At 42.0% G+C, this 22,385-nt stretch overlaps 1 protein-coding gene across 1 annotated transcript in view; it reads right to left on the reverse strand.

The window, feature by feature from the left end:
• The window catches only part of LOC143959293 (retinaldehyde dehydrogenase 3-like), an 88,946-nt gene that overhangs the window by 29,127 nt on the left and 37,434 nt on the right, over positions 1-22,385 (reverse strand). The window contains exons 5-6 of the mRNA XM_077467971.1: positions 12,473-12,534; positions 4,283-4,411 (exon numbers count right to left, since the gene is read on the reverse strand). Coding sequence (XP_077324097.1) covers positions 4,283-4,411; positions 12,473-12,534 — 191 coding nt within the window. The remainder of the gene's footprint in view (positions 1-4,282; positions 4,412-12,472; positions 12,535-22,385) is intronic.

Genomic DNA, 22,385 nt, shown 5'->3' on the forward strand with positions numbered 1-22,385 from the left:
CTGCCTGAAACCCGGGCACATTATTCAGACTGGACTATGGCTTCCCAGCAGGGTTGCTGGCTGCAGTTGTCTAAGCTGAGAGTGTCTGTTGCACTCTTTTTCATGCTGCCCAAAGCCCTCCCCCCAAACACACACACAGACAGGAGAGGAGAGAGGGCTCGATCTGCACCTCTTCCTCCCACCCCTACCCCTCTGTGTCTGCCCACACTCCTTAGAAAAGGAAAGTTGGGGCCGCTAATTTGAAGTCCAGCAGCCTCAGATACATCTGGATGAGAGGTGCTGACTGCCAAGGGGTGAGTGAGCTCACCATCCATCTCTATCTGTGACTGAAGTCTCCCCCTTCTCTCTCCTGCCTCTGAGTGAGTACACTAATGTAAATTAGGGTTCTCAGAGCACCCCTTACATCAGAGTCCCCCTTTACACCAGAGGCCACAGTGTTCCCCCTTTACATCAGAGTCCTCTCTGTACATCAGAGCATCCCTTATGTTGGAGTCCCCAGAGTTCTCCCTTACATCAGAGTCTGCAGAGTCCCCCCTTACAGTGAAAAGGAACTCTGCAAGTTTAGATGTAAAAGGGGAACTCTGTGGAATCTGATTTAAAGGGGGCTCTTGTTATTAACTTCATATGATTAGAAATGTTATTTAATAAAAAAAAAAAAGGATGTCGTCTGAGGCGTGGCCATCAGAATAGGATCTTTTAGTATCATTTGCTTTGTATTGGCTTTCTATATGATTCATTGTATCACATAGGGATTTTTGTTTTACACACCCATTTCTCACTGTTTACCTATTCATTAGTTGTCCTGAGTAGGTGACCTTTATGCAGTTTTCTAGCAGCGCCAATACCCCTTTTGTGATTATCATTCTCTTCTCTATGCCCCCAAAAAATGCAAGAACGACGTCACCAAGCAGTTAATAACCCGATTTTGTAGTCAGCACTCACAGGTCAGGAGGATCATGGCAAAATACTGGTAATTTGCTGAGCATGGACTCCACCCTCAGCCCTTTTGTGCCAGATAAACCAGCCATCACTTACAAACCTGCAAAATCGGTCGGTGATCAATTGGTACACAGTGAATTCAAGGGCAGTACCAGTAAAGACCCTTGTGAGTATCCTGGCACCTTTTGTTGTGGGTGGGTGCAATTATGGCCAATATATGTGCACCGCCAAGACAATTTGTTTACCTATTGGTGCAGTTTTTAGGCACAGACACTATGCAAACTGTAAAACGATCGACGTGGTATATCTCCTGACCTTTGAGTGCCGCTCTTTCTATGTGGGTAAAACCATTCAAGAGTTTTGGAAAAGAGCATATCGCCACATTTTGAGCATGAAATCGAAGAATCCTTATCTCCCATGGGGGTACCATGTTATATCCCATGGCGGCGCCATGCTATATCCCATGTGGGGGCGCCATGTTATATCCCATGGGGGCACCATGTTATATCCCATGGGGGCGCCATGTTATATCCCATGGGGGCGCCATGTTATATCCCATGGGGGCGCCATGTTATATCCCATGGGGGCGTCATGTTATATCCCATGGGGGCAACAAGTTATACCTGTACATAATGGCAAATTGTTTTTGGGTGGTTGGGAAAAATAATTCTTCTTTTTCCAACTCTCCCTTTCTCAATATAGGGATTTGCCATATACGCATTTATTTTATTTTCTTTTGTAATAATGTACCATTATAATCAGTATTCTCTATGATGAGTTTTTCCTCTCTCTCTGCCTTGTCTAGTAATCACTGTACAGATTTGCATTTTGATCTCCTTGTGCTATTTTGCATATATATATTTTGCATGTTTTTTTTTTTTATTGCATTTTTTTCTTTTTCCAGAGTTTTGTGGACTCCAGCCCTGCCCTGTCCTTCACGATCGTCATGGACGTGCACGCTCTACCTCCATTCCCCAGTGATCGTCCACCCAGCATGCCCAGGCCACTTGCTGCTTTTCACCTCGTGGCAAATGTTTCCATCCCATGGGCCTCTCTGTTTTTGGCATTGGTATGCATCGTGGCTTTACGGTGTTGCTTAGCAACCCTGTCGGTCCACGCTCTGTCCTCTGCCAATCTTGGCCCCTGTGCACATCGGGGGGTGGATGACGAGGGACACAGCCACACCTCCCTGTGCCTGCTCCACGTGCCCGGGGACCGGTGTCTTGTCGAATACTGTCCCCCGTCGGATAGTGTCCGCCCTGTACTGCGCTTAAGACACCGAAAGTCTCCGAAGATGAACGGCGCCTGCGCACTGAGGCACTCCAGGTTCAAGCCCCAAGTGGACATGGAGTCAGATTAAAAAATTGTAGAGCGAAGCGAGGCCTTGCCCGAAGTGTGGCGAGGGGTCCTGTTACTAAGTGCTACCGTATGTCCACTTGCATGGTGGGGCTTGAATCTGGACTCAGGGCAGAAGGCACTATTAAGTGCGCAGGCGCCGCTCATCTTCAGAGACTTTCGGCGTCTCCTTGTCCTCCGTACTGGGCAAGCGCTGCACCTGCGCAGTACGAGGCGGACACTATTCGATGGGGGGACAGTTCTCGGCAGAACACCGGCCTGAAGCGCAGGTCGCACCCGCTTGCCGTCATTACGTCGCGACAGATGGCACGCCGGTCCGTACGCCGATTGTGTGCGGCGTCTGTATACCGCACCGAGCGGCTTTACTGGCAGCTCTCCCCAACTCAAATCCATCTCAGCTGTAAGTGCGAGCAGGTGGGCGTGGTAGTGATTGGCCGCATACACCTGTTGTGGACTATATAAGCATTCTATACTCTGTCCATCTCCAGGCTGCACCCATGCTGTGTGATCTTCTAAGAATTGGCCAAAGAAACTATCGCCTGGCCACTAAATTTGATAGCAACCCTGCCTAAACATCAAACACCAAATATAAGCTGTATACATGCCCAATAAAGCAGACATCTTTTGAACTCACTTCTTGTATTTCGTGTTCATTGAGGTGTCTCACGGTACTGGGGGGTCTGTGGTGGTCTGCAATATTAACCCTTGGGTGGTCCATCACGTACCTGTAAACCCCTTCAGGTGCTACATCGATGTTTACTAAACCAATACGCAGTGTCTAGTATTACAGTGACTAGTAATTTTGCACCCTTGTTTGGACACATTTTAAGTGTTTTTGATTTGATTACACTATTGAATAATATGTAATATAATTATAATGTAATGTATATAATGTAATATATAACATAATATATAATGTAATAATAATATTAATATATAATGTAATAATATAATGTAATATAATATTTTTTTATATTTTTAAGTGTTTTTGATTTGATTACACTATTGAATAATATGTAATATAATTATAATGTAATGTATATAATGTAATATATAATATAATATATAATGTAATAATAATATTAATATATAATGTAATAATATAATGTAATAATATAATATATTTTTTTATATTTTTAAGTGTTTTTGATTTGACTACACTACTGAATAATATGTAATATAATTATAATGTAATGTATATAATGTAATATATAATATATAATGTATATAATAATAATATATAATAATATAATGTAATAATATAATGTAATATAATATTTTTTTTTATATTTAAAAAAAAAAAATATTTAAGAATTTTAATGCCATCTTTTATTTTAGGGTGGCCCTCCAATTTAAGTGAGTTATTCCTTATGCCCTGTACACACGGTCAGACATTCCGACGTCAAAATCCGTCGGATTTTTTCCGACGGATTTTGGCCCAAACTTGTCTTGCATACACACGGTCGCACAAAGTTGTCGGAAAGTCCGATCGTTCAGAACACGGTGACGTAGAACGCGTACGACGGGACTACAAACGGGCCAGTAGCCAATAGCTTTAGTCTCGTAATTTCTTCTGAGCATGCGTGGCACTTTGTCCTTCGGAATTGTCTACACATGATCGGAATTTAAACGATCGGATTTTGTTGTCGGAAAATTTTAGATCCGGCTCTCAAACTTTGTGTCGGAAACTCAGACGGAAAAAGTCCCGATGGAGCTCACACACGATCGGATTTTCCGACAATCCGATCGCACATTTTCCCGTCGGAAATTGCAAAACAATTGTACCGCTTTGACATTCAAAAATCAGACATAATCAGACCGCCAGGGAGGTTAATGAAACTCCAAGAAATTGTTTTTACCGCGAGTATCAAAACATTTGTTATGGATAGATAGATGATAGATGATAGATAGATAGATAGATAGATAGATAGATAGATAGATAGATAGATAGATAGATAGATAGATAGATAGTAATTATCAGTCCCACCTCTTTTATTAGCGATCCCATGTAGAGAGATGTGAGAGGGGTCTGTTCTGCGGGTTTTATCACCAGTGTATTTCCGCAGCACAAAGCTGGAGCCATCTTCCAGATCAGCATCAGCAAAGGAAAGTTCCACTAAAAACACAAAGCAAAGACACATCAATGATCATAAAACACAATGGAAGTGATGCAGTAAAGTAAACCAGACATGGACGCTGCTTTTAGGCAAATACATTCAACAAATTGGCAAGCAAATGGCAAAAACAAATTCATTGTGAAGCTGAATATCGGAAAAAGAAAAAAGTTTGTAGTTTGAATGATAACTTATTTTTTGGCTAACTTAAAGCAGAGTTCCACTTAAAAATGGAACTTACGCTTTTTGGAATCCCCCCTCCGGGGTCACGTTTGGCTGCACACTCGCGACCCGGTCCTGAGCTCCGTGACCGCGGCCGCGGACCCGATCGCCGCTGGTGTCCCGGGATCGGGTCACAGAGCTGAAGAACAAGGAGAGGTAAGTGTAAACAAACCTCTCCTTGTGCTTCCTACTAAGGCTGTCACTGATCATCTGTTCTCTGTTATAGGGAAAGACGATTAGTGATGTCAGACGCCAAGCCACGCCCCCCTACAGTTAAAAAAACACACACACACTTAACCCCTACACTGCCCCCTAGTGGTTAACCCCTTTGCTGCCAGTGTCATTTATACAGTAATCAGTGCATTTTTAGTCTATTGTATTAGCCCCCGTACACACGGTCGGACATTCTGCCAACCAAATCCGTTGGATTTTGTCCGTCGGATCTTGTCCGAAACTGTTTCAAACACACGGTCGGACAAAGTTGTCGAAAAATTCGATCTTTCAGAACGTGATGAACGTGATTTCGTTACGATGGGACTACGTTCAGGCTAGTAGCCAATAGCTTTGATGTAGGAATTTGATCTGAGCATGCGTGGCACTTTGTCCGATCGGAATTCTCTACACATGATCGGAGTATGTCCTATCGGACCAGTTTGTCGGAAAATATTCCCAACAAGTTGGAAAATTTGGTCCGACGGATATTCCGACGGAAACAGTCCGATGCAGACCACACACAGTCGGAATATCCGACAACACGGTCCGATAGGACACATTCCGACGGATTCTCCAACCGTGTGTACGGGGGTTTAGGGTGCAAAGCTCAAACACACACTACTGATCACTCAATGTTCATTCAGAATGAGAAGGGGATGGTCAATTACATATTTACCGGCCCCTTCCTCTACTCATCCTTGCAGCAACAGCTGGCGGGAGAGGAGAGAAGCTGGTAGCACTGCAGGGGGAAGCGGGGAGCCAGGGAAGTAGGGGGAATCTGGTCTGTAAAGGATGATTAGGGCGTGCCTGTACACAGCTGGCACACCCTGTGTGTATGCCTATGGTGTGACCTTACTTTGTCCCATCTTCTTATGCGCTGTCCACCGGGGACCCACGTTCATGTCACAGAGCGGCAGAATGGGGAGATGCTTATGTAAACAAGGCATTTCCCGGGAGAAGGGATCTCTGTGATGTTCTAGTACAGGGATCCTCAAACTACGACCCTCCAGCTGCTGCGAAACTACACATCCCATGAGGCACTGTAAAATGCTGACATTCACAGACATGACGGGGCATGATGGGAATTGTAGTTCCTGAACAACTGGAGGGCCATAGTTTGAAGACCCATGTTCTAGTAAGACAATCCCCCCACAGTTAGAATCACTCTCTAGGACACACTTAACCCCTTCATCGCCCCCCCCCCCCCCCCAAGTGTTTAAGCCCTTCCCCGCCAGTGTCATTTACACAGTAATCAGTGCATTTTTATAGCACTGAACGCTGTATAAATAACAATGGTCCCAAAATAGTCAAAAATGTCTGATGTGTCCGCCATTATGTCGCAGTCACGAAAAAAATTGCAGATCGCCACTATTACTAATAAAAAAAAAATTATAATAAAAATGGCATAAAACTATCCCCTATTTTGTAGACGCTATAACTTTTGCGCAAACCAATCAATAAACGCTTATTGCGAATTTTTTTTTTACCAAAAATATGTAGAAGAATGCATATCGGCCTAAACTGAGGAAAAAAATTATGTAGGAGAATAGACATCATCCTTTAGAAAGAAATGTGTTTATTTATATATTTTTTGGGGGATATTTATTATAGCGGAAAGTGAAAAATATTGCTTTGTTTTTCAAAATTGTTTACAGCGCAAAAAATAAAAACCGCAGAGGTGATCAAATACCACCAAAAGAAAGCTCTATTTGTGGGAAAAAAAGGACGTAAATTTTGTTTGGGTGCAACGTCGCACGACCGCGCAATTGTCAGTTAGAGCGACGCAGTGCCAAATCGCAAAAAGTGCTCTGGTCAGGAAGGGGGGTAAATCCTCCCGGGCCTGAAGTGGTGCTTCACTAAGCCACTGGGGACACCTAGTGGTCGTGTATGTTTTTGCGCTGTGCACTTTAATTTCATGTAAATAGGGAGCGCGGTTCTTTACAAAATCTTCACTCACAGGTTTCAACCTCACGACGAGCAGCTTCTAAATTCAATGAATTAGTTTACCATTTGCATGGGAAGGGAATGACATCTACCTATTCCCCTGTTCGTACGCATACTTTATAAATACAGCGGCAAGGTGGCTCTGCTGCCGTACCTAGTACGTGATCCCACACTTCCAGGCATGTGGCACGTGCCACCGGCGGCCCGCACCCATTGTGATTAGATATTTTCCGCCCCCGCTCTCTTCTCATTGGCTCACTGGCTTTGATTGACAACAGCAGGAGCCAATGATGCCCACTGTTGTGTCTCAGCCAGGAAGGGGAGTTCCAGCAGTCTAGTCTCCTGTACAACATCGCTTGACAGAGATGGGGCTCAGGTAAGTATTAGGGGGGCTGAGGGGGGCTTCTGTACACAGAAGATTTTTTATCTTAATGCATAGAATGCATTAAGATAAAAAAAAAAAACTTCTGCTTTTACAACCCCTTTGATTTACCCAAAAGAGTGCTGTGTACCCCCACCAGACTACACAATACTCCGCCCCCTCTGTACAAATCTGATTGCAACAATATCCATACAGACCTGATTAGACATGTGCCCTGCCAAATTTTTTTTTTTTTCATTTTTCGTTTCATTATTTTTTAAACATTTTTTTAATTTTTGGGGTCATTCGTTATGATCGCAATTCCTAAATTCCTAAATTCAAAAATTCATAATTTCATAAATTCAAAAGTTCATAATTTCAGAAATTCAAAAGTTCATAATTTCGTAAATTCAAAAATTCATAATTTTGGAAATTCAAAAATTAGTAAATTCGTAAATTCAAAAAATTCATAATTTTGGAAATTCAAAAATTCATAATTTCATAAATTCAAAAATTCATAATTTCGGAAATTCATAATTTTGGAAATTCAAAAATTCATAATTTCAGAAATTCAAAAGTTCATAATTTGGTCAATTCAAAAATTCATAATTTTGGAAATTCAAAAATTCCTAAATTTCTAAATTCAAAAATTTATAATTTTGGAAATTAAAAAATTTATAATTTCGGAAATTCAAAAATTTATAACTTCGGAAATTCAAAAATTTGTAAAATTCTTAAAAATTCGAAAATCCGAAAGTAAATCCGAAAATTAGAAAGAACAAAAATCCGAAAATTCTAAATAGTAACTAACTAATAATAACTAACTAATACTAACTATTAAATTATAGGTATTGGAATTTCGTTGATGAACGTAACCAATCCGAATTTATCCGAAGTTACACATTAACCGAAATAATAAATGCCGCATCTAAACAAATGTAGTGCAATGAATTAATAATAAATAATAATAATAAAAAGTTTTTCTTATTATTGTTATTTATTATTAATTCATTACGTTCCATTTGTTTAGATGTGGCATTCATTATTTTGGATTATTCGGAACTTCCGATTAATTCGGATTCCTTATGTTCACTAACAGACAAATTTGAAAGGAAATTTCGATACCTATAATTTAATAGATAGGTATTATTTCAGTTTTTCAGTTTTTTCTAATTTTTGGATTTCTGAATTTCCGAATAGTTGGGTTTTTGTTAATTCAGAGCTTTCAGAATGAACAAATTTGTCGAAAATTAGTTTTCAACGAATTTGGAATGGATCTCCTGTCCATTATGTTTACATTTTGAAGCCCAGGACTTTTCCTAGGCACAGGATTGAATCCTCGAGGTCTCGGTGATACCTGCTCCCTTTTTGAGGGTTGAGCACCCCAGGCAGTTCACTTCCTACTAATTGCTTTTTGATATATAATGATACATACTACTCTGAAGGCTGGGCGGCCGGGCAAAACTCTCAAACTTTGTTTTTAATGAATACGTGGAATTTTCACCTGTAATGTCACTTGACTGATTACCAATGATACCGCCCACACCCTCGATGAAGGAGATATACATTCTCCGAAACGCGTTGGCTTTAGGAAGCTAAATCACATCATCGCTATCTCTCATAGATGTTAGCTGTCCATACCATATATACACTGTTCTTGTGTTTTTTTTTTTTTTTTTTTTTTTTTTATCTAATGGTGAATTAATAAAAAAAAATTATAATTATTATTTTTCATATGTTTTATGATTGAAGTGCCTTGAAAGTCCCACTATCAAGGGACTTGTTATTATTTATAAGTAGTTCATGCTTGCAACAGGCTTCCAGCAAAGATAATGGGGTTGATTTACTAAAGGCAAATAAACTGGGCATTTTGCAAAGGGCAGTTGCTCCAAAGCTTAGAAAATTAGGTAAAGATTTACTTTGCAAAGAATACCCAATCACATGCAAGGAAAAAAAAAAAAAATCTGCAGTTTTGCCTGCACGTGATTGGATGATGGAAATCAGCAGAACTTCTGCTCATTTACTAATCTCTGGAGCAGCTGCACTTGCAGAGTGCACAGTCTATTCGCCTTTAGTAAATCAGCCCCAAGGAGTCAGTCAATTATCAGTGGAATCAATCATTGACACATACCGGGGTTGATTTACTAAAGGCAAATAGAATGTGCACTCTGCAGGTGCAGTTGCTCCAGTGCTTAGTAAATGAGTTCTGCTGACTTCCACCATCCAATCCTGTGCAAGCAAAAAATGTTTTTTTTTAAACCACTTTAGCTCCGGAAAGGATTTACCCCCTTAATGGCCAGGCCATTTTTTGAGATACGGCACTGCGACGCTTTAACTGACAATTGCGCGGTCGTGCGATGCTGTACCCAAACATGTCATTTTTTTTTCTCACAAATAGAGCTTTATTTTGGTGGTATTTGATCGCCTCTGCGGATTTAATTTTTTTGCGCTATAAACAAAAAAAAGCGTCAGTTTTGAAAAAAACTCACTATTTTTTACTTTTTGCTATAATAAATATAAAAAAAAAAATAAAAAAAATGTCTTCATCAGTTTAGGCCAATATGTATTCTACATATTTTTGGTTTAAAAAAAAATTGCAATAAGCTTATATTGATTGGTTTGCGCAAAAGTTATAGCGTCTACAAAATAGGGGATAGATTTACGGCGTTTATATTATTTATTTATTTTGCTAGTAATGGCGATGATCTGCAATTTTTTTTTATTTTTATTTTTTTTTATTGAGGGACTGCGACATTGTGGCGGACAGATCAGACACCTTTGACACTTTTTTTGGGACCATTGACCTTTATACAGCAATCAATGCCACTGATTACTGTGTACATTGTACTGGCAGCGAAGGGGTTAACACTAGGGGGCGATCAAGGGATTAAGTGTGTCCGAGTGAGGTGTTTCTAAGTGTAGGGGGGTGGACCGCCTGGAAGAAGAGAGATAATGCTGATCCTAACCACTAGGAACAGCAGATCTCTCTCTCTCCAACCCTGTTTACACTGACAGTTCCCTCGTTCTGGCTCTCTGTAGAGAGATTGCGGGTGGCCGGCGGTCATCGCTGGCCACGGGCATAAGCTCTGGGAATTAGTTGCGGGTGTGCGTGCACGCGCCTGCTATATTGATTTAAACGGCCGGCATACAATGACGGTGATTCGCGCAGCCGTGCCAACCTGCGGCAATATGACTGTGGCGGCTGCTTGGCAAGTAGTTAATTCTCTTTGCATGAGATTGGGTACTCTTTAAAAAGTGAAGCTTTACCTTACTTACTAAGCTCTGGAGCAACTGCAGCACAGAATATTTCCCTTTGGTAAATCAACCCCATAGATGTATACTCAGAGAAAAAAAAAAGTTAACAAAAAAAAAAAGAAGAAAAACATGTATACATTTAAAAAAAATAAATAAAAAAAATAAAAAAAGGGCAGATTCAATGGACCGCTTGGTCTTTTTCTTTGACACTTTGATTTTAACTTTATGGTGAACAGAGATCAGTAAACAGAAACAACGTTCAACCTAAGCAGGGTGGATAAAAATCAATTATAAAAAAAAAAAAAAAAGCATATTTTTGTTTATTAATGCAGGCCATCCATGGTCGAATTTCGAACAAATTTTCTTTTCAAAATCAGAAAATTCGTTTTTTTTGTGATCCGATGATGCCACCATTGATTTTCGAAACTCGGCCGACCAAGCCTTCAATTTCACCTCATGTTGCTACAGAAAAGAATTTTCTTGGCCGGGAATCTTCTTTTCTCTCCGTAAATTTTCTTTTATCTCTGTAAATTTTCTTTTCTTATTACGTTTCTCGCACGATTCTTCCATCATTGATTAGAAAATTGTTCGTTTTTCAAAAAATTTCCAACATGTCCGATTCCTCAAATTTTATTTCCGCACGAAAATCGGCTGTTGCTGCAGCCCCACTAATAATGGTGCGAAATTCATATGAAAATTCTTAGATACGATTTTCGAAAGAAAATTCTTTCGAAATTCGAACCGTGTATGGCCAGCATAAATCAGATTTTTTTTTTATTTATATTGATTTTTTTTGATTTTTTTGTTAAATTTATTTTAATAAAATTTTTACAAAGTTACATAGTTAGTAAGGTTGAATAAAGACACCAGTCCATCCAGTTCAACCTGAGTGAGTGTCTACAATTGTCCCCATTATTATTATTATTCAGGATTTATATAGCGTCAGCAATTTACGCAGCGCTTTACAATATAAAAAGGAGACAATACAGTTACAATACAATAAAATAAAAGAGGATTAAGAGGGCCCTGCTCAGAAGAGCTTACAGTCCCTATCCCTGTACATTTCACACTCACATTGGTCCCTACCCTCAAGGAGCCCACAATCTAAGGTCCCCATTCATATACTAGGGCCAATTTTGGACAGAAGCCAATTAATCTACCTGCATGTCTTTGGAGTGTGGGAGGAAACCGGAGTACCCAGAGGAAACCCACGCAGGCACAGGGAGAACATGCAAACTCCAAGCAGGTAGTGTCATGGTTGGGATATGAACCAGCGACCCTTCTTACTGCTAGGTGAGAGTGCTAACCACTACACCACTGTGCAGCCCATTTAAGATACATTCATTCATTCATTCATTCATTTAAGTTCATTCATTTAAGTTCATTCAGCATGAAATGGAGCTTACTTATGTAGCACAGGGCTGCATATTCTGCAATATTAAAATGTTGGTAAACTCATTCAGTGAATCCAAGCTGAGATAACATGCACTGCAATGATGCATTCACACAATTTCACAGTGACCATGAGATAAAACAAAGTTCAGGAATATTCATTTTTTTGTTTTGTTTTGCAATCTATGTACACTACAAACTGTATGATTGAATCAGCTCTGATATCGCTGTTTTACAAACCTGACAGCTTATTATTCTAAATAGAAAAACCTTCATTTTTTTGTAAATATTAAAGATTCTAACTACCACCAAGAAGTCCTTACATTTAAAGAGCACATGTCATTTCAGACCCATCATGGCAGCGCCCGTTAGCGGGCATCCACTCACCTGCTGCCGCCACGTCCCTCACCTTGTTGTGTCACTGCTGCATAACCAGCCGCCCCATTAAAGTGAATGGGACTGTCGGTGAGTCACCAGCGGGTCAGAGGAGGAGCCACCAGCGGGTCAGAGGAGGAGCCACCAGCGGGTCAGAGATGACAGTTGCTCTTTAAAAATCGACTTGATTTAAATCAAATCCACCCTGAACCTAAGTAACACCAAGGGTTGGGATATCATCATATCATGTAATGTTTAAGGTGTTTATAATCCCTTTGGTATATATACAAGGGGTACTTACTGGTGTAATGGCCCCGCACACTCCGATAGGCTCATGTACTGTGTAGCAGAGAAAACTTTCATCTATAAGACAATAATAGGTTATAATAATAAATAGAAACATCACAATAATAATGTCAGTACAAGACATAAAAGATAAATGTGTCTTCTTTCACCATGCATACCAGAATAGCACACCTCCCAAAATTTTGAGATGGGAATGAAGGACACCTACCAGCAAACATATGTAGGAATAGGACACGCCCCCCACCACGCCCCTTTAAAGGAGAATTAACCAAAAAATCAAAACCAAAATTAACCAAATTAAACAAAGGTTTATTAAATCTACAAGGGCTTTTTTTGTACCACTACTATTCCTTTATATTGGCTTTTAAAGTGGTTGTAAACCCTTACAAACCACTTTGACCTACAGGTAAGCCTAGATTAAGGCTTACCTGTAGGTCCAAGAAATATTTCCTAAAACTATACGGTTTAGGAGATATTTACAAAAAGACAGCCACCGCTGTCTACGGCGCATGCGCATGCGCCGTAGACAGCGGCGCGCAGGCACACTGGGCAGGCCTCAGATCGCAGGCGATATGCCGCTCGTGTCGGCTCCTGTGCGCATGCGCGGGAGTGATGTCAACGCGCCTCCGCCGAATCACAGCCCCGCAGCAGCGAGACCCGGAAGCCACTCCGGGATACATGGCAGCGGCGAACACGAAGACGGAGGACCGCTTCAGGGGCTTCGTTCTCAGGTAAGTTATTCATAATGAGCTAGTATGCTATGCTTTACTTCCTCTTTAAAATTGACAAATGCAGCAATTTAGAATTTGGATGAAAGTTTTAGCACTGGGAAACACGTTTTGGAAGATAAAAAGTGCATTTTATATACATCTATATAGATCAGACCAAAATGAGGGACAAATGAGGAGGAAAGAGGGACAGAGGGACATTGCTCCAAATCAGGGACAGTCCCTCCAAATCAGGGACAGTCCCTCCAAATCAGGGACAGTCCCTCCAAATCAGGGACAGTCCCTCCAAATCAGGGACAGTTGGGAGTCAGTTTTAATTTTGGCAGTGAATTTCGATTTAGTTTTAGTCTTCTGCCCTTGTACACACGGTCGGACATTCCGACCACAAAATTGGAAAAAATCTGACGGATTTTGGCCAAAACTTGTGTCGCATACGCACAAAGTTGTCGGAAAATCCGATCGTTCGGAACGAGGCGACGTTCGTTGCGTACGACGGGACTACGTAGAGGCCAGTAGCCAATAGCTTTCGTCTCGTAATTTATTCTGAGCATGCGTGGCACTTTGTCCGTCGGAATTCTCTACAAAACAATCGTAAAAAGTCAGAACGGATTTTGATGTCGGAAAATTTTAGATCCAGCTCTCAAACTTTTTCCATCTGAATTGCCGACTCTGTCGGAATGTCCGACCGTCAGGGGCGGACTGACAACTCATGGGGGCCCTGGGCGATAAGAGATTATGGGGTCCCCCAGGCAATAGGAGATTATGGGGCCACACAGTATACAAACCCACACATACAGTATACACACACAGACACACAATATACACACACAGAATACACATACATACACTGAAAAGGTACTGGAGAGGCGGGACAGCTATAATTTTGGAATAAAAAAAAAAAAAGCACAGATTTTTACATATGTTTTTATTGAGGCTGGCAACCCTGGTGGGGCCCCTTAGTGGTATGGGGCCCTCGGGCAGTGCCCAAGTGCCCGAATGGTCAGTCCGCCCCTGCCAACCGTGTGTAGTCTTAGGACTAAAATGGCATTTTAGTTTTAGTCCCATTTTAGTCTTCTGCAATTGTTTTAGTTTTAGCCGTATTTAGTTGACTAAATCTCCAGTAAATTTTAGTCGACTAAAACTCTAGTACATTTTAGTCCACTAAAACTAATTTTAGTCATCTAAAATCTAATGGGTGTAATTAAATTGTAATGCATCATTTAACATTTCTCTACTATTTACAAACTCATTATATACTGCTGGAGTGAAAAATCAAATATGTTATTATTTATGGTATTGAGGTATGAACATGCACTACAGACCAGTGTTAATTTTGAAGTCAAATTTCAATTTAGTTTTAGTCTTAAGCCCCATACACACGGTCGGACTTGTACAAACTTTTCCGTGGACTTTTGTACAAAGTGTGTTGTCCACAAGTTTGTATTGCATACACACGGTCGGACTTTTTGACAACAAACACGAATGTAGTGACGTCACAACGTACTGACGCCACTTCAAAAGAGGACGTTCAATGACTCCAGCGCCACCTTTGGTCAATTTCTGTATTGTAGTCTGATCTTTTGCATTGGTTCTGAGCATGCGTGTTTGTACCTTGTACAAAAGTCCAATGCTTTTGCGTACACACGGTCGGACTTTGCTCCATCGGACTTTTGTTGCCAGAAAGTTTGTCCGTTCGCACAGCCAACAAAAGTCAGATGAAAACAGAAAAAGTTTGTCCGATGGAGCGTACACACAGTCGGATGTTGCTCCAAAACAGCTAATTTGCATGTTTGTTGTCAAAAAGTCCGACCGTGTGTACGGGCCTTTAGTCTTTCGACTAAAATGGCATTTTAGTTTTTGTCCCATTTTAGTCATCTCAGTTGTTTTAGTCCCATTTTAGTCTTTTGATTAAAATTCCATTTCAGTTTTAGTTGCATTTTAGTCATCTCAATTGTTTTCATGTTAGTAATTTTAGTCGACTAAATTAACACCGTTGGGAGCTATGGAATAGTGTGTGTGATATCCATACAGACCATATCCGACTCGCTTCTATGGGCCAGTTCTCTGGGCACTATGTCTGATATGCTTGCATTTTACTAAAGAATATACCTGCCAAGAAAATTCTATGGGAAAAGGCTCTTAAAGTGGAACTAAAGTCTAAAATAAAAAATAAAAATAAAAAAACTGGGAGCAGGGAGGCTCTTTATCATGCAATGTCCTTTCTGCAATAAAAAAACCTACCTGCCAGCCTTCCGCAGAATGAGTTGTGTATGCTAAGCTCAGTTTACGCTCCGGCCTGTGTGCCAGGATTGCTGCACTCCTGTGCATGCGCGGGAGTGACGTCATTGTGTACTGGCCAATCAAAATAGCTCCAGAAGAAGCTGGGGAGAAGATGCTGGCAGGGGACCCCCTGGACGTTGGACCGCCAAAACGGAGGTAAGTGTTTCAGACTTTAGTACTGCTTTAAATGTATCAGACACAGGGCCGGTGCTACTACTAGGCAAACTAGGCAGCCGCCTAGGGCGCCCTGCTGCCTAGAGCGCCTGGCCACTGATATTTCTACTCTCTTCTCTCTGCAGAAAGCAACTAAGTCTCAGCATCAGCAGGCAGCCATCGCTCCATTCGCACATGGTGTCAGAGGTTGGTGGAGGACTGCTGTGTCTGTGTCCCGACTATTTGATGGGCACTGGTGAGGCTACATTTGATGGGTGCTGGTGAAGCTGCATTGATGGGCGCTGGTGAGGATGCATTGATGGGCACTGGAGAGGCTGCACTGATGGGTGCTGGTGAAACTGCATTGATGGGCACTGGTGAAGCTGCATTGATGGGCACTGGTGAGGCTGCATTGATGGGCGCTGTTAGGCTGAATTTGATGGGCGCTGGTGAGGCTGCATTGATGGGCGCTGGTGAGGTTGCATTGATGGGCGCTGGTGAGGCTGCATTGATGGGCACTGGTGAGGCTGCATTGATGGGCACTGGTGAGGCCGCATTGATGGGCGCTGGTGAGGATGCATTGATGGGCGCTGTTAGGCTGCATTTGATGGGTGCTCGTAAGGCTGCATTGATGGGCACTGGTGAGGCTGCATTTGATGGGCGCTGGTAGGCTGAATTTGATGGGCGCTGGTGAGGCTGAATTGATGGGTGCTGGTGAGGTTGCATTGATGGGCGCTGGTGAGGTTGCATTGATGGGCGCTGGTGAGGCTGCATTGATGGGCACTGGTGAGGTCGCATTGATGGGCGCTGGTAGGCTGCATTGATGTGCACCAGCCGGATACGACCATACTATGAGTCTCCAGGTTAATCCTCAGCCCTCCCCATTTACACAGGGACTAGCAAGCTGAATGTGATAACCCATCTGCATGGTCAGATTGTCCACACATAGTAGGGCCAATGAATCAACCTGAATGTCTTTAGAGTGTGGAGGGAAACTGAAGAACCCGGAGGAAACTCTCACACACAGTCACACTCACACTCACACACACGCCAGAATGGTAGGAATTGCTTTCAGCACAGCAGCTTGGTGGCTAGCACTTCTGTCTTGTAGCACTGGAGTCTCCAGTTCAAATCCTGACCATGACACTATCTGCATGTGCTTGCACGGGTTTCCTGCGGGTATTCTGGACTCCTCCCACACTAGAAATATAGTAGGTAAGGTAATTGGCTCTATTATGTATGTGAGGTAGGGACTTTAGACTGTAAACTCCTTGAGGGCAGACACTGATGTGAATGTACAATGTATGCAAACTGAATAAATTATTGGGGTCTATATCATACCTCCCAATTCTTAAATGATAAAGAGAGAGATATTTTAGTACATAGTATGCAGGCAAATGACATGTCCCTGCCACGAGCAACAAAGACCTAAATCTGGGGTCTCCAAACTTTTCAAACAAAGGGCCCAGTAACTGCCCTTCAAATTTTAGAGGGCCAGACTCTGACCAGTGGGCATAGAAAATGTCCCGGCATCGATGGGGGTAAACCATACCATAGGCTTGATAGCGTGAGTAAAAAAAATTACATCATTGGTGTCAGTGGGAGGAATAGTGCCCCATGATTGGTGTCAGTGGTAAGAATAGTGCCCCATGAATGGTATCAATGGGAGGAATAGTGCCCCATCATTGGTGTCAGTGGTAAGAATAGTGCCCCATGAATGGTATCAATGGGAGGAATAGTGCCCCATCATTGGTGTCAATGGGACGAATGGCACCCGATCATTGGTATTAGTGGGAGGAATAGTGTCCCATTATTGGTATCAGTGGGAGGAATAGTGCCCCATTATTGGTATTAGTGGGAGGAATAGTGCCCCATCGTAGGTATCAGTGGGAGGAATAGTGCCCCATTATTGGTATCAGTAGAAGGAATAGTACCCCATCATTGGTGTCAGTTATGAGAATAGTGCCCCATCAATGGTATCAACAGGAGGAATAGTGCCCCATCAATGGTATCAGTGGGAGGAATAGTGCCCCATCGTAGGTATCAGTGGGAGGTATAGTGCCCCATTGGTGTCAGTGGGAGGAATTGTGTCCCATCATTGGCATTAGTGGAAGGAATAGTGGCCCATTATTGGTATTAGTGTGAGGAATAGTGTCTCCCAGCATTGGTATCAATGGTAGGAATAGTGCCCGATCATAGGTATCAGTGGGAGGTATAGTGCCCCATCGGTGTCAACTGGAGGAATAGTGTCCCATCATTGGTATTAGTGGAAGAAATAGTGCCCCATTATTGGTATTAGTGGAAGGAATAGTGCCCCATTATTGGTATTAGTGGAAGGAATAGTGTCCCATCATTGGTATTAGTGGAAGAAATAGTGCCCCATTATTGGTATTAGTGGAAGGAATAGTGCCCCATTATTGGTATTAGTGGAAGGAATAGTGTCCCATCATTGGTATCAAGGGGAGGAATAGTGCCCCATCGTAGGTATCATTGGGAGGAATCGTGCCTCATCAGTGTCAATGGGAGGAATAGTGCCCCATCATTGGTATTAGTCGAAGGAATATTGCCCCATTATTGGTATTAGTGGGAAGAATAGTGCCCCATCATTGGTGTCAGTGGAAACAATAATGACCCAAGGGCTACACCACACAAGGGATTTTCTTTATATTGGCTTTTCAAAACATCAATCACAGTAATATAGTGGAAGGATAGAAAAGTTTTTGTAGTAAAATAGTAATTTTTTAGCAAATAGTAAAATAGTAAATTTTGTATAGAGATGCACACATCAGACTAAAATGAGAGACAGCTGAGGCTGCACCAGGGACAGAGGGATTTGGTCCCAAAATAGGGACGGTTTGGGACCTCCGGTATGTAAATACCTGTAATAAATAAATAGATTTTGGTAGGCTGCAGTCTGCTATTCTACCACAAGAGGGGGTATACACCACTTAGATGGGTGGAAAATAACAAACTTCCATTGTGACTGTTAAACATGCTAATAAGTGCTAAATATAACCTGCAACCAGTGTGACACCAGTTATTCCAGTCCAGAGAACCTTGGCATGAGATAACACACAGAAGGGAAAAAAACTATTATAAAATTGGCTCAGTGTATAAACAAACTAATTGTAAAACCATTACATAATTTTATTATCAGTTCTCCATTCTAATGAAAACAAAGCTTATTTATACGCCCTTATTATGGGTACTCGGGGGGGTTGTGGATGGACAGTATGATGATGATCTACTAAAGGCAAATAGATTGCTTACTTTGCAAGAGAAGTTACACTTTCCAATGGAATTTTCCCCAGAGCTTAGTGAAAGAGGTGAAGCTCTGAAGTTCCATCTTTCATCATTTGCTGCGGTTTACAGCATTTTATGGGGTGTAATTATTAACTCCTTCAGAACCGCGCTATAGCCGAATGAAGGCTACAGAGCAGATCTACTTTGCCGGAAGTATGTCAACAGATGTCCTCCCCTTTGCATGCTCCCTGTGCGCCCCCTGCAGGGGGCGAATGGCGTGCGCTGTGATCACCGAGTAAATGAGACTTGGGTGATGACAGATCCCGGCCCCTTACCACCTGATCAGCTGTCAGCCAATGACGCTGACAGCGCGAGGAGGAAATAAAATCTGATCACCGGCTTCAGTGCAAGGGACATCGGTCCCAAAGAGGAAGAGGCGAAGCCGCCTCATCTGTGCCCACCAATACCGCCTTCCAGTGCCACCTGCCAGTGCCCACACAGTGCCACAAATCAGTGCATAAGTGCCAGCAATCAGTGCCATCTATCAATGCTCACGAGTGCCACCTATCAATGCCCAGCAGTGGTGCTAATCAGTGCCTCATCAGTGTCACCTACCAGTGTCGATCAGTGCCCATCACTGCCACCCATCAGTGCCCATCACTACCACCCATCAGTGCCCATCAGTGCCAGCCATTAATGCCCTTCAGTGCCACCTATCAATGCCCTTTAGTGCCACCCATCAATGCCCACCAATGCCACCTATCAGTGCTCACCAGTGCCACTTCATCAGTGCCCACCAGTGCCAACTATTAGTGCCCATCAGTGCCACCTTATCAGTGCCCATTAACCCCCCTGACGGTTTTCCCGAGTCTGACTCGGGGTGGATTTTTTATACCATTAGCGGTATTCCCGAGTCAGACTCGGGACTGCATCGCTGGATCCAGGAGGAGGAATACTCACCTTCTCCCTCGGATCCAGCGTCGTCTCCCCGCTGTACGAGCGAGCCGTGTCTCGCTCGATCTATCACATCGGCGATCTCCGTGCCCTGCGAGCGTTGCGACGCACGGGCACGGAGATCGGCGCCAAATTCAAAAAGTGAAACAAACAGTATACATACAGTATAATGTAATCTTACAGATTACATTGCTGTATGTAAACATTTCACATCCCCGTTGTCCCTAGTGGTCTGCCCAGTGTCCTGCATGTAGTTTTATATAATAAAAGCTGTTCTTTATACCTGGAAACTGGAGATTGTCCATAGCAACCAAAACTGTCACTGTACATCAAAAATGATTTTAGAGCAGCTAGAAAACAGCGATAATAAATTAGAATCACTCGCAGAATTGAGCGATAGCGATTTGTGGGGAGATTCGTCATCAAATACTGAAAAGTAATGACAGTGACAATTCTGCAACTGAGCAAATTTCAGTGTTTTTGATGTGATTACATTATTGAATAATTTTTATTATTGTTATATTATTATTTGGTACAATTATTTATAATTATTTCTTATATTATAATTTATGATTTCATTTTTCAAACTTTATCATACCCGGGATGTCTGCTAGACTCTGGTTTGGACAGATTTAAGAGAGTTATTCCTAAGAATTGCAGGACTACAATATAAAACGCCAAATTTTCATGCAAAATAATGGTACCGCTTTTAGCACCTAAAATCCGAAATAATGGTACCGCCAGGGAGGTTAATGCAGCCTATCAGTGTCCATCAGTGCAGCCTCATCAATGTACATCAATGAAGGAGAAAATTACCTGTTTGCAAAATTTATTAACAAAATATAAAACTTTTTTTATTAAAAAATTTCGGACTTTTTAAAAAATTTTACCAACAAATTAAATCCGCAGAGGTGATCAAATACCACCAAAATAAATCTCTATTTGTGGGGAAAACATGATAAAGATTTCATTTGGGTACAGTGTTGTACCACCGCGCAATTGTCGTTGAAAGAGTGACAGCGCTAAAAGCTGAAAATTGGTCTGGGCAGGAGGGGGGTTTAGGTGCCCAGTAAGCAAGTGGTTAAAAATTAGGGTCTAATTATTTTGTAAAATTTATCAATGTATCAGCAACATTTTTGACTTTTTTTTTTTTACATTGGAATTTTCCATAATGCGGACTTCCTATCACTAATATCTTGCTGTGCGAATGCCTCAGCATTCCCACAGCCATCATTAATAATCTCCATTATGCATCCAGTATGTCTATTTCCTATGATCAGCAGCTCCATCTAAAGGCCAGTGCAGTATTTTCCTGATTGAGGTATTTCAGAAAAATTATGGCCACTAGATGGAGATGATGATCCAATGAAATAAAGATATTAGGCTCCTTACAGGGACTATTGACTATGGCTGTGTGAATCCTTGAGACATTCACTTAAGCTCCATTTAAACCTGAGCCTACTGAAATTGCGTACAGAATTGAAAAAGCGTCCCATGTTTAGCAAGGAACACACCAGACAGGTCAGGGATAAAGTTGTGGAGAAGTTTAAAGCAGGGTTAGGTTATAAAAAAATATCCCAAGCTTTCAACATCTCACGGAGCTCTGTTCAATCCATCATCAGAAAATGGAAAGAGTATGGCACAACTGCAAACCTACCAAGACATGGCTGTCCACCTAAACTGACCGGCCGGGCAAGGAGAGCATTCATCAGAGAAGAGCCAAGAGGTCCATGGTAACTCTGGAGGAGCTGCAGAGATCCACAGCTCAGGTGGGAAAATCTGTCCACAGGACAACTATTAGTGCTCTCCACAAATCTGACCTTTATGGAAGAGGGACAAGAAGTAAACAATTGTTGAAATAAAGCCATAAGAAGTCCCGTTTACAGTTTGTGAGAAGCCATGTGGGGGACACAGCAAACATGTGGAAGAAGGTGCTCTGGTCAGATGAGACCAAATGTAACTTTTTGGCCTAAAAGCAAAACGCTATGTGTGGCAGAAAACTAACACTGCACATCACCCTGAACACACCATCCCCACCGTGAAACATGGTGGTGGCAGCATCATGTTGTGGGGATGCTTTTCTTCATCAGGGACAGGGAAGCTGCTCAGAGTTGATGGGAAGATGGATGGAGCCAAATACAGGGCGATCCACTTTGTGTTGGTCTATCACATAAAATCCCAATAAAACACATTTACGTTTTTGGTTGTAACATGACATAATGTGAAAAAATTTCAAGGGGTATGAATACTTTTTCTAGGCACTGTACACATTTCCGATCTCATAAACAATATGATTCCATGGCTGAGGGTACAGGCACGCCTATTATGGGGAATCATCTGGTGCCTATTATGGGGAATGGTAAAGAATACCAAAAATTAAAGGGATAGATAATCCTTAAACAACTACTGCACATGCCGGCCAGGATATGACCTGGGAATATGAAAGTATCCATGAAAACCATAGCCTGCGTTAACAGTAAATATCCATTTATACATTGGCATTTTACAACATTAATGGCGCCTTTTTGAGATTTTCATGATTTGGGTGAA

This window comes from Lithobates pipiens, unplaced genomic scaffold (genome assembly GCF_037356315.1).
Source record: "Lithobates pipiens isolate NorthernLeopardFrog02 unplaced genomic scaffold, aLitPip1_a1.2 Scaffold_7, whole genome shotgun sequence".
NCBI classification, from domain to species: Eukaryota; Metazoa; Chordata; class Amphibia; order Anura; family Ranidae; genus Lithobates; species Lithobates pipiens.